Consider the following 12,406-nt stretch of genomic DNA (forward strand, 5'->3'; position numbering starts at 1 on the left):
GGCGAACAAACCGCAAGGTTGCTCGTCAATGGCGTGTTCCGCTATCACGGTCTCCCGGAGACGATTGCCTCGGACCGAGACCCGCGGTTCACGGCTGCGTTTTGGAAAACGCTGTTTCCGCTACTGGGAGCTCGTTCGCAGATGTCCACTGCGGGCCACCCACAGACAGACGGCCGGACAGAGCGCGTCAATCGAGTGCTCGAGGACACTCTGCTCAGTGTGCGCGCGGTAGCACCACGTACGTGGTCAACGCAGCTTCCAGTTGTTGAGTTTGCGCTCAGCAACGCGGTGCACGCGTCCACGGGGGTCACGTCGCTCTACTTGAACGGCTTCCGTCACGCCAGTGTGCCTCTCACGCTTCGAGGAGACACTGACTTCTCTATTCTAGTGGGGGAGAGGCTCGGAAAGTTCTTCCCTCCCAGGTCTCGGATGTGAGACCTGTTTCACTGCGGAAAGAAGTGAAATTCTTTTTGGATACCAAGCTGAGTGTTGTCAGCAGGGTCCGCGATGCCATGGCAGCGGCCCAGGACTGACAAGAGGAGTACTCAGACAAACATGAAAGAGGAATCTTAAGTTTATTTAAAGTGGGGGGCTTAGTGATATTAGACACGAGGAACCGCTAGACACTGTCAGCTCTGTCGGCAGTAACAAGCTGAAGCACCGCTTCATCGGACCATTTGCAGTCCTGGCCAGACATGGTGCGTCGTACAGCATCGAACTGCCTAAGTCAATTACGACGCACCCGACGTTCTATGCTGGACGTTTTAAGCGGTACTTTAATCTGCAGGGGATTGCTGACTCGCAGACCCACCTTGGCCCAGCTCCTCGAAGCGAGGGCCGGGCACAGACGTCGACGAAGGTGTCGGAGCAGGCACCCAAGCCTCGGTCTGAACGGCAAAGCTGCGGTCAAAACCGTACCCAGGAGGGTCTCCGTACGAACGGACCCCGGGGCCATACGCCGAGTACGTTGAAAACACCGGTACGCACCATACGCGTACGACGGGGAGTGCGCCGAAGGCGGCTTCGGACGTGGCAGCAAATCCTCGACACGTCGGATCATGCGGAAGGCCTACTTAAGATCGGACAAAGAGGCCCGTCGGTCCACCCGCAGATGCAGGCTCGCGACCTCACGCTCCAACAGGTCCAGGCGGTCCGCAAGACGAGCGAGATCGCCCTGATTCCCGGCCTGGGCGGCAGCATCCCCGCCAGTCCCAAGGCCAAGTGCAATCTCAAGCACGAGGACGCGTTAACGAAGGCGGTCAGCCTCAGGGCCCTGTGTCGGACCCGCATGAGAAGCACGTGTCGTTCGGGAGGCGCTGGGTACTCGTACACGTACGAGGGACCTCCGCCCCTGCTTGATCGGAATGGAAAAGTCCACTACCACGTGGAGCGGATCCTCCAGGGGCAACGGCGTCGCGGTAAGCGACAGTTCCTCGTGAAGCGGAAGGGCTATGCCCACTCCGAGAGCTCGTGGGAGTTGATTGAACGGCTCCTGATTGACTTCCCGAAGTCTGTCGCAATCTGGGAACAGAAGCGGCGGCAGCTTTATAAGTAGTCCGGAACTTCTTGCCCGAGCGGGGTACGGACGTTGACGACACTCCGTACCCGCGCGCTTCAGAATGTCCCTTGGCAGCATGCTCTTGCTGACCATGTGGGCAAACCGAACACGAAGATCACGCTGGTCCAGGTTGCGGGACAACAGCTGATCTTCATGAAGATCCCGTAACTCCGAGTGTGAGTACTTGAGAGACTCCACCCAAGCCCAGAACATGTCCTCACAAGAACACCAGTTGGGGCCGTTCTCAGGAAGAACCCAGGGGTAACCCCAAAGAGGAAAGAGACCACCCCGGTTCTCGGGCTTCTTACGACAAGTCGTGAAGTCCTTAAGGGGGATGCGGTGTGGCGCGAGAAGCACACACCGAGCCGCCTCCAAGTTGTCAACAAACAACTGCTCCTTCTGGACAAAGGTGCGTTCGTAAACGCCCCTAGAGGTGTGACCGCCAGCAAGGCCACGAGGAGCGACGAGAAGCTCCAGGAAGAGGTCAACCCCAGAGCTCTTCTCGGGAGGCCAATACCCTCTTGAGTTGATGGCAGCTCCCTGGCTGACGGGTGCCACCACCGAACCCCCACGCGTACGCTGGGCAGCTTGGAAGTCCTCCTGCTGCTGGTCGAGGTCGTTAGAGATCTCCCGGGGCTCAGGAATAGCACCCTCTTCATCTTCCTCCTCCTTCTCGTCCTCTTCATTCGAGGAATCGAAAAGGTCCCGATGGGAATACCCAGTCTCCTTCTCCTCGCGGAGTGGAGACTTCGAAGCCGTACGCTTCTTAGAGGGCTTGGCGCCTTCGGTTTTAGCGGCCTTAGCACGCGCAAGACCTTCGGCAAGCGAGAGACGTTTGAGATGTTTCTTTTTTTCGTCGCCACCAGCTTTGGGGTGCCCTTAGCCTCGACGGGCAGACCTCAGAGCGCACCGACGTCTTGGGACTGTGATCTACGTGATCACTAGCGAGCGACTGCACGCTGGCGTCTTTGTGCTCGCTGGGCACTGAGCTATGGCCTCCCGTAGAGCCCACAGAAGCATCGTGCGTGCTCTCGGACTCGGCTTCGCCCTCACTGCCAAAGTCGAACTCACGTTCAGCGAGCAGAGGGTACATACTGCTGCTCGAGGCTCTAACTGTGAAGTGAGCCTCCGCCACTCTCGCGCGGCCAGGTTGATGTTTTTCGACTTTGAGAATGAAAGTTTGTGACGTGAAGTAGTTCTATCCGGCCCCAGAGTGTGTTGCCCAGTACAACACAAATATGCAGGGCGTTGATCGCCTCGACCAAATCCGAGGACGATTCTCTACAGCGGATGGTCATTCGTACAAACGATGGCACAAGAAGCTGGCCCTCGCGCTTATTGACGTTGCACGGTCAAACGCATATCTTACGTGGCAACTGGTGAAGACGGACCCAGCGACTCGTGACCCCCACAGATCGCTCCTGATGGAGCTGGTCGGTGATCTTTTGAACGGGCAGTAAAGGACCGCACCTTGGGACGGTAGAATGATATATAGTGGTGGAATGCTCGACGGCGGAGATGTGGAGCAAGTTAGCACACCTTCATCTTGGACAACGTCCAATAAGACTGCAGTGCTGCCAACAACGAGGTGCGCATCTGTATCTTCAAGACAAATTCACGCTGAGAAGAGCCAAAAACGCCGGCACTGTATTGTGTGTAGATGGGAGGGGCGCTATCCGACCGAGGTCACGAATTACTGTCTAATACACGGTGTGTGTTTATGCCGGGCTGTACATGACCACCCCGCAAAACCATGGATGTGTCCGTCGACAACATCTACATGCTGAGATAAATTTCACCCGTTCTACTTTCCTAATTGTCTGTTTACCGATAAAGGAAATGTACGTCGTCACTGTGATCTTGTGAAGCTGAGAGATGAGTATGAGCCTAGAGCACAAACACCACGGCTTGCGACTGCTCGGCAGATTGGTTACGGGCTCGGTGGCGGCGGGCTCAGCGAAGGTGACTCTCAAGGCCTTGACGCGCTCGGTCCGAGCGGCAGTGCCACGAACAGGCTTGCCGCTTACAGTGTGTCAGGCGGGAATACCAGCGAAGCTGCGCGAGAGTGTGAAAGGACTGATCGTAGAATAAGCAGCGGGGCTGCACGTGAGACCGTGCACGGAAGTAGTGACCGTCCTACAGGACGACCTAGGGGCAATGATGCAGATAGCTGTGGCTGGGAGAAGCTGCCGCGCGATCTTGGCGATGATGCTGCAGGCGCTGGCGGGGGCGATGCTGGTGTCGGGCTTGGCGCTGTAGTTGAGCTTAGTGGTGCAGGTCGTGGCCCCGCGGACGTGGCGAAGATACTCATGAGAGGCATGTGTAATACGATAAAACGAATCATAGTTTCTTACGGTATATGTAAAGTGGATGGAGTGTTGCTTGCCTTCCAGCTAACATGTACTTTTATGTGATGATCGAGCTCCGAGCACTTGCAGGATGGCTCTGTGCAGGATGAACGATGCCTCGGCGAGAAGAGCGATGTTGCAACTATCATCCGTGCCTCTGGCATTGCACTTAGGTCTCGTAAAGCAATCAGCTTAGCATCTATTTCAAATAAGAATATGTTAGCGAAGACAATAGTGGCTTCACAAATGAGAGGATGCCGTGACATCAAAACATCTCTAGCATCCACTTGTTTGAGCAGTACCTTCTGAGCCGTGGATATTGCTTGAGCTGCAACTGCATGCAACGCCCACCTAGAGAGACGAGGTCTCGACGAAGCTCGATCCCGATGCACGCTCTGACGTTTCTCGTAAGTATTACTTGCGCAAGCACGTTGCAAACACCGGCCCCAACATCAACAAATACGTCCGCTTCATCGAGTGAGCCAACGGCTGCAAGTAGAAGAGTAACACCGAACGGTAGCACCTTACCCGCGTTGTCATAAATGCGGCCAGCGGGTTGGCGAACGTCATTTGTAAAAATTATATCCACCGCTTCAGCAGTTTGAAAGTCGTCTAGATTATCTCCATATCATCCGAAATCAGCTACTGCGTCACAAAAAGAAGCCCAGGTTAGTATTGTCAACGTCAATTGTTACGCAGGCAATCCGAGCCTCACCCGCTGGACTTTTCGCTATAGCCACCTGTGGATGACGGCCCTCCCCACAACTTCGCGCCAGACAGCCACCATTAGCTACTGAATTCTGATCACAGCACCCTTGGCGCCCTTGCTCCTCGCTGTCTGACACCTCTCCGCCACTGGCAGTACTTTCATGTATATCGTCACCTTAGCCAACAAGCGCGGCATCGGTCTCACAAACGACACATACGTCTCTCCAAAGCAGACGAACCTGGCGCGTGGTGATCACCGCAGAGACCTTTAGCACTCGACGGAGTAGCTGGAGGTCGGCTGTCTGGTCTTAGTGGTCGCTGCAAAACGAGGGGTGGTGGTGGTGACCTCGGCTCTCTCAGGAGACGTCTTGAATACATGCCGCTAAGAAAACAAGGCGAGAAGTAGCTAATCGCCTTCTCATACGTCGTTTTGAGGCTGGTCAGCCGAATCCGCAGCTGGCGGGCAGACCGCTTGGTCTTCATTTGGCGGGCCACGTAGTCCCATGTGATGCTTAAGCCCTCCTTCTCGAACTGGGAGGCGATTTGCACCAGGAGCTTGTTTTCCGTGTATGTGAAACTAGTGTGCATTAGCCTTGAGACTACTAAAGCAGAATGGGAGGTCGTATGTGTGCATTTGTCTTTCCTTTTGTACGATCTGGTGACTGGCTGTCGAACGATTGACCTCTAGATTGATGACACGACCGCGTAGAAAAGGCCCCATTACGGTCGTTGGAGCAATAAATAGTATTTTACTTTAAAAATACGATGCGGTGATCAGACGACCAAAAACTGCCCCCAACCTCATTTCATTCATTGCTGTGATTGGTAGTAATGAAACACGGTAGGCAGAGCAGGAGAAAAGGCTTAAAAGGGCGATTTTATCGCCCTTTTAGAGGGGCATTTCCTACCTTGTTTTGAAAAAGGTGTTAAAGGGCGAAAAATGCGCCCTCACACCGCGAAAGGGTTAAATTGCTCACTTTGCTCCCTTTCGGTAAAAGGGGACCTGTGAGCTGCCGTTCACTGAGCGTTTGTAAGCAACGCAAGGTGCTGTGTCACCCCGTCACACACCAGCTTTATAAACTCACAGTATTTAAAAGACGTAGAGGCCCCATAATCCAACAATGATGTTGGATATACGGATGGATCACAGTCGATGGACTGCTTTTGCTCACGTCCTGGGCGTTTAGCTCAAATTTCCGTGCGCAGTTCTTTGAATGAGCGCGCACGCAAATCTGTTTATTGACAGATAATCCACTTAAGTACAGTGTACAGATATGGCATTTGTAATTGAGTGACTGGGATGGCGTTAATACAGCGTTAAGTTGCCTCCAAAATCTCTATAATCTTTTTTCACGGCGTTATGGAGGCTTTTACCAGGATGGCTGTCATGACCTATGAGTTTTTAAAACCGCAAGAGTTCTTAAGATAAGAAGGCATCATTTCTTTAATATTCATCGCATTGGAGAGCTTTATACCTCACTCAAACGCTCAACGAGGGTCATGTAGCCAATAAGAAACAACGCGGCTAGAATGTTTATTGAATGATATGGAAAAAGTGTGACCTGAATCTGAAGAGCCATCAATGTAAAAAAGTGACAAAAGGAGCAATGTTAGAGCAACGTTAAGGGGGCTTAGAGCAACAATAAGGTCCAGAAACTCTGCGGTGGTTAACGTTGCATCGGAGTACCTCACTGTACATGTATAGGACCAAAATCTCACAAACAACAAAAAGCCCTCTTCGAAAGGTCTCTAATTAGGAGGAGTCGAACATTGCAAAAAACGTGCTCAATTTTCCCTTCGGATTACGCTCACATTTTTGACAACAACATGCTCACTTTCAAAGTAAGCCACCTCCGGAGGTGGCTTACATATAAAATGAGCAAGCTTTTTTTATTATCTAAATAATCCTCCCTTCCAAAAACCAGACCGGCATGGAAATGGGGGGGAGGAAGGCGCGTGTATGGCTGCGTCGCTCTGCACCCGTCTCCGGCCAGAAGTCGGGTGCCCCAAGGCGCGACGTGCAGCACACATGTTGGAGATTGATGCTGCACAGAAGGCTACACTCATATTATAGCACGGCGACAGTGCACCAAGGCACGCGCCCCTGTAGCCCGTGGCGGCGCCAGAGCAGTGTCTGTGCGAGTCGTCGCTTTAGAAAATGTAAATTGTCTCTTCTTAAGTGCGAAATTGAGCCTCTCCCCTTTTACTGTTTCTGCTCAGTAATTGTGCACTCCTCTGCTTACAAATTGGACACGTCTCTGCTTATATTTTTGGATCATTTCTTAATGTTCGACTCCCCCTATTACTGTAATAATACATGTATGACGATCTGATTGGCATTTGCAATCCTTCCCCAAAATAGAATTCTTTTCAATACCGTGGTGTACCGGCTACATGAAGCATAATAATCTTGAAGAGCCAACGTGGACGCTTTGAAAGATTATTTTTGCAGCGTGGGTCGTATGATCATAGATATCTTATTGACCAAGTTGCTCTGTATCCTTTGATTCTGTGAGCACAAATGCACCAGATTATTTCTCCCGATTGCCTTGACGCCACAAACACAGCTTCGATCTGTACGGCTGTCCGTTTCGATCCCATGAAGCAGAGGTCGGACGTTTACAAGTCTTCGTAAACTTGCCCGTCTCATCGCAAGTGCGGCGCCGACTTGATCAATTTCAGTTTGATACATGCCCCCCCCCGCGTTCCCCGAAAGCTTGACACACTGTGCGTTTGCCCGGCTCACAGCATACACGGTGGGACTCAAGGCAAAGCCCATGATGGTGCCTTGCTAATCCGTAAAGCCTGGAGCTTCCAGGCACCTCTTAGAAAGGTTGCAGCTCATTTTTACAATTGCCAAGATGGGAGGCGGATCGCTCTTCCAGGTGGGCGAGGTCGTCGAGTTTTGGCGAGTGCTGGTGCAACTAAGCATCCTGGCCTTGAGCCTCGTGCTTTTTGAGAAAGCGTTGCATCATATGGAGCTCAAATTTCCTCCTTCTGACAAATATCAACACATGCTCAAGAAAGTTTACCGAGAACTAATGGTCTTGGGTCTAATCAGTCTGGGACTCAAGATCCTAAAGGAAGCACTGAACATCAACAGCGAAATCAAGACAATGCTCGCGTTTCAAGTGGCCGACTTGACCATCTTCTTCCTGGCGCTGGCGCTGATCGTGCAGTCCACTGCCGTCTTCCAACTTCTTCGCAACCAGAACGACCGAGCCGAGCGTGCAGAGCTCATGAGAGCCCAAGATCTCGTTCATTTACTTAACGAATCCAAGAGCTCAGCTCCTTCATTCGCTGAAACCCTTCTTTGTTGTGGACGAGCGGCAAAGAAGAAGAACTACGGCAAGAGATTGGTGGAACTACGTCTTCTTCGTCGTCTGTTTCTCCGTCGCTTCGGGTTTCCACAGCTCTTCCCGTTCTCTAAGTATCTAAGCCGAGCTCAAGCCAACCAGATCTCCCATATGATCGAAGTGGAGCCGGCTATGTGGCTCGTACTCCTCGCAGTAGCCTGGGCAATCTGCGGCATCCTCAATATCCTGGAAGCGCTGGATGCAGAGATGCCGGAGCGTCAAAAACTGGTCGAAGCGTTCATGTTCGTAGCGTGGATCTTGCTGCTTGTTCACCTTATGGTCTTCCTCTTCTTCCGCTCTTGCGTTCACTATCTTCTTCGCATTGCGGCATTCAATGAGGACAAGAAGATTTTGATTAAAAACTTGAATACGATAGCCGAAGAAGAGGCAAAGGCGTGGCAGAATGAAGAAGCCGACAAGGCGTTGGAGATCATGAGTAGCATTCAAGAGCAACACGAGGAGTACGAGTACCAACGCGTTCAACGCCAACGTAAACTCCATCAACAAGGCTTCTACCACCGAACAGCAGCGACGATGGGTATCGCACACGAGACTTCGGGCAAGCTATTCGAGAGCATCAACGGTGTCGTACCGGAGTCTCTAAAGATCGACATCCGGTTCTTCTCGTACAAGGCGTGGCACGTCTCGGTCATCCTCCTTCTCATCCTTAACGGGTTCCTTATCACTCTGTTCGTACAATGTGCACTCTATGATTTAGACGAGATCTACGAAGACTTTGGTGTGCTAGCGACGGTTCTGGTCCCACTACCGCTCGCGTTGAACGCGCTGTACTTCCAACGCCACATCTTCTACGACTTTGTCGTTGTAAGCAGCACGCTTCGTATCGACTCCCATACACTCAGTGATGTGGTGGAGAACTTCCGGGAGATCGTGCAGCTACGTTCAGAGTTTGCAACTTCACTGCATCAACACATGACGCAACATGAACTCACAGTGGAAGACCTTCAGGAAGAATTGAAGGCACGAGACGCAACTGGTAGCGGGTACATCGAGGTGCACGACCTACGTTCCGTACTTGGGAAGTTTGGATTCCGCTTGACGCGCTATCGCTTCAATAGTGTCGCGAAGCTACTTTTTGAGCTCGAGGGTACGATGGTATCGTATGCTCAAGTGGTGCGCTTAGTCGTGATGGCTCAGAGCGAGAACTTCGTTGAGACTTTGCCAGTCACTCAGCACGGTGCTCACCCGTTGCTGCGACCAAGTGTAATGATGTACGATCACGAGGGACAACCGAGTGTGCTCTCGCAGTCAAACTACGAGTTGCACGCATCAACGCGTCAGCTACCGCTGCTTGCCGAGTCGAAGGGGGCAGAGCCCAGGCCAGACGACTTCGTAGGTGGGGCGGGGAGCAGTTTTGTCCTTCACCCGATATCACACCGTGGTATCAACCCAAGTGCGCAGTCAGCGATGGCACGGCCTAGCGTCAGCTCCCAGGCACTACACGACATGTTCAACCTACATGGACTACCAGATGCGCCTCAGTAGATGTAGGAACTAATAAAAAAAATCTAGGTTACAGATTAAACGCGGTATCTATTGCATCTTCAACGCGTGTCGTGTTCCACGTGTGCATGCAAAGATATTTGGAGGTAAAGTTCAGTATTAAAAAGCGTCTTAAGAGCGGATGATTTCAAAGTCATTCGTCTTGGCTGTTTTCGTTGAGCATATTGCGTGTAGCTGAGCGCAGCCACCTCGACACGAATGGCTGTTTTTGTAGTGACGAGCGAATACTCTCGTCCAACAAGCGACACAAAACACGAAATATGCCTCTTCCAGCGAGCCATACTTATCCTTTACCGGTAATTCTACAGCATGTACTGAATTCCAAACACACAACTTGTTGAGCCTCAGTGTCTCTACCCAAAGCATAATCTCCATTCGTGCCTGCATGCGATGCGCTCAACCCTGACGTTTTTTAGTACTGTACACGACATGTGTTTGTATTATAGTACAGTATTAAATACGGAGCCGATTCGGTGGGTCAAAGCACTAAAGTTCATCATTTGGGCCTTCCTTTAGCGTCGCCACCACAAACAATTAATTGAAGAGCTGGTAGTCTATCCGTTTGTCGTCAAAGATCGTTGCTCCGCACCAGTCTTTAGCATCAAACACGTTAAACTTTGCCCGGCTCATCGGAAAATAAGGGAATGACAACGGACTGAATGGATAATTGACAGTGGATTATTCTACGGAACACCAACCAAATGCTCAATTTTAGAATCTTGCGGGCGTGTGGGAAGGATGCAAAGCACTAGGATGGACCCTCGTTACTCCGTAAACCCTGAACTTTTACGTCAGTAACGCTGGCCAGTCCGGAAGTAGAGGCGTTTTGCCGATGATCTGTTGTTTGGCATCACGTATTGCAATGTCCCGTTAAAACAACTGAAAGGTAACGTCGGACTTGGACTCACTTTCCAATTGTTGAGATGGCAGGCGGGTCACTCTTCCAGGTCGGCGAAGATGTCGAATTCTGGAGAGTATTGATCCACTTGAGTATCCTGGCGTTCTGCCTCGTGCTCTTTGAAAGGGCACTACATAAACTGGAGCACAAGTTCCCTCCTTCGGAGAAATACCAGCACATGCTCAAGAAGGCGTATCGAGAGCTCATGGTCCTCGGTTTGATCAGTCTCGGACTCAAGATCCTCAAAGAAATCCCCGACATCGACAGCTACGGCAAGACCATGTTGGCCTTCCAAGTGGCCGATTTGACCATCTTCCTTCTAGCGCTGGCCCTCATTGTACAGTCCACCGGTGTGTTTCTACTACTGCGCAACCAGAACGACCGAGCTGAACGTGCTGAGCTCATCACGACGCAAGACCTGATCAACTCGGTCAACGGGTCCAACGGCGCCGACAAAGCGATGCCCACTTTCTTTCAGACGCTGTTCTGCTGCGGCAGATCAGCCAAGAAGAGAGCTAACAACAGAGAACTCGTCGAGTTGAGACTACTGCGGCGTCTGTTCCTTCACCGCTTCGGACTACCGCAGCTCTTCCCGTACTCCAAGTACCTCAGTCGAGCTCAAGCTCACCAGATCGCGCATATGATTGAAGTGGAGCCGGCGATGTGGATCGTGCTGCTCATCGTGGCGTGGGCAATTTGTGGCCTGCTGGAGATACTCAAGACCCTCGATACCGACATGCCAGAGAGCCACGAGCTCGTCGAATCTTTCATGATGTTCGCGTGGGTGTTGCTACTACTCCACGTCATGGTGTGCTTGTACTTCCGCTCCTGTATACATCACCTCCTTCACTCGGCAGCGTTCAGTAATGACAAGGCCACACTTGCTGCCAACTTGAGCGTTATCGCCGAAGAAGAAGCCGAAGCGTGGAAGAATGAGGAAGCAGACAAGGCACTAGAGATCATGGGGTGCATCCAAGAGCATCACGAGGAGCTGGAACTCCAACGTGAACGCAACAAAAGAGCGGGTGTAGGACACCTCAACAAGCGACGCAGCAGCCTGGCAGAGGAAGGCGTCGTGCCCGGGTCTCCTACTATCGAGATCCGCTTCTTCTCACACAAAGGATGGCACATTGGCGTCATGTTGCTGCTCATCCTCAATGGGTTCCTCATCACCCTCTTTGTACAGTGCGCATTCTACGACATGGACGACATCTACGAAGACTTTGGTACACTCCCGACGGTTATGGTACCGCTCCCGCTGGTGCTTAACGCCGTGATTCTACAGCGTCACATCTTCTACGACTTTGTCGTCGTCAGTAACACACTGCGTATCGATTCGCATACACTTAGTGACGTCGTGGAGAACTTCAGTGAGGTCGTTCACATACGATCCGAGTTCGCTACCACTCTACTGAACCACATTGACCAGCAAGAACTTACCATCGTGGATCTCCAGGCCGAACTGAAGGCCCGAGACCGAACCAGCTCTGGGTTCATCGATGTTGACGATCTTCGTGAGGTTCTTTCGAAGTTCGGCTTCCGATTGACGCGCTATCGTTTCAATAGTGTCGTGAAGCTGTTGTTCGAGCTCGAAGGTACCACCGTCGCCTACTCACACGTAGTGCGTCTGGTGCTCATGGCTCAGAACGAAAACCTCTTCGAAACGATGTCGGTTCGTCACCAACAGCCACACCCGTTGTTGCGACCAAGTGTCATGATGTATGACGATCTGGGCCAGTCAAGTATGCGGTCCCAGTCCAACTACAACATCTTCAACTCGACGCGACAAGTTCCCGTGATGGCACCGCCTAACATGGACGAACCCACCGCATCCGATTTTGTGACTATCGCCGTGAGCAGCAATATCCTCCCGCAAATCTCGAACCGTGGTAAAGGAATGAGCATGGAGCGTCCCAGTGTCAGCTCGCAGGCCTTGCACGACATGTTCAACCTGCACCGCTTGTCGGAATCCCGCGTTCAGCCAAGTGTCATGCACCTCTAAATCTCGTGTCGT

General features: G+C 52.0%; 3 protein-coding genes across 3 annotated transcripts; all 3 read left to right on the top strand.

Annotated features, from left to right (window-relative positions):
- Positions 1–3,433: 3,433 nt before the first annotated feature.
- On the top strand, positions 3,434–3,817 carry PITG_11269 (uncharacterized protein; the record flags this gene model as incomplete). Its single annotated transcript, XM_002901981.1, has 2 exons — positions 3,434–3,623; positions 3,654–3,817. The coding sequence occupies 2 exons, from the start codon at positions 3,434–3,436 to the stop codon at positions 3,815–3,817; spliced, it is 354 nt and encodes a 117-aa protein (XP_002902027.1).
- Positions 3,818–8,210: 4,393 nt separating this feature from the next.
- PITG_22931 (uncharacterized protein) lies at positions 8,211–9,476 on the top strand (the record flags this gene model as incomplete). Its single annotated transcript, XM_002901982.1, has 1 exon — positions 8,211–9,476. One exon carries the CDS (start codon positions 8,211–8,213, stop codon positions 9,474–9,476), a length of 1,266 nt encoding a protein of 421 aa, XP_002902028.1.
- A 941-nt stretch (positions 9,477–10,417) lies between these two features.
- On the top strand, positions 10,418–12,394 carry PITG_11270 (uncharacterized protein; the record flags this gene model as incomplete). The annotated part of the gene is made up of 2 exons (XM_002901983.1): positions 10,418–11,396; positions 11,457–12,394. 2 exons carry the CDS (start codon positions 10,418–10,420, stop codon positions 12,392–12,394), a joined length of 1,917 nt encoding a protein of 638 aa, XP_002902029.1.
- Between the last annotated feature and the right edge of the window lie 12 nt (positions 12,395–12,406).

This window comes from Phytophthora infestans, genomic scaffold (assembly GCF_000142945.1).
Source record: "Phytophthora infestans T30-4 supercont1.19 genomic scaffold, whole genome shotgun sequence".
NCBI classification, from domain to species: domain Eukaryota; phylum Oomycota; class Peronosporomycetes; order Peronosporales; family Peronosporaceae; genus Phytophthora; species Phytophthora infestans.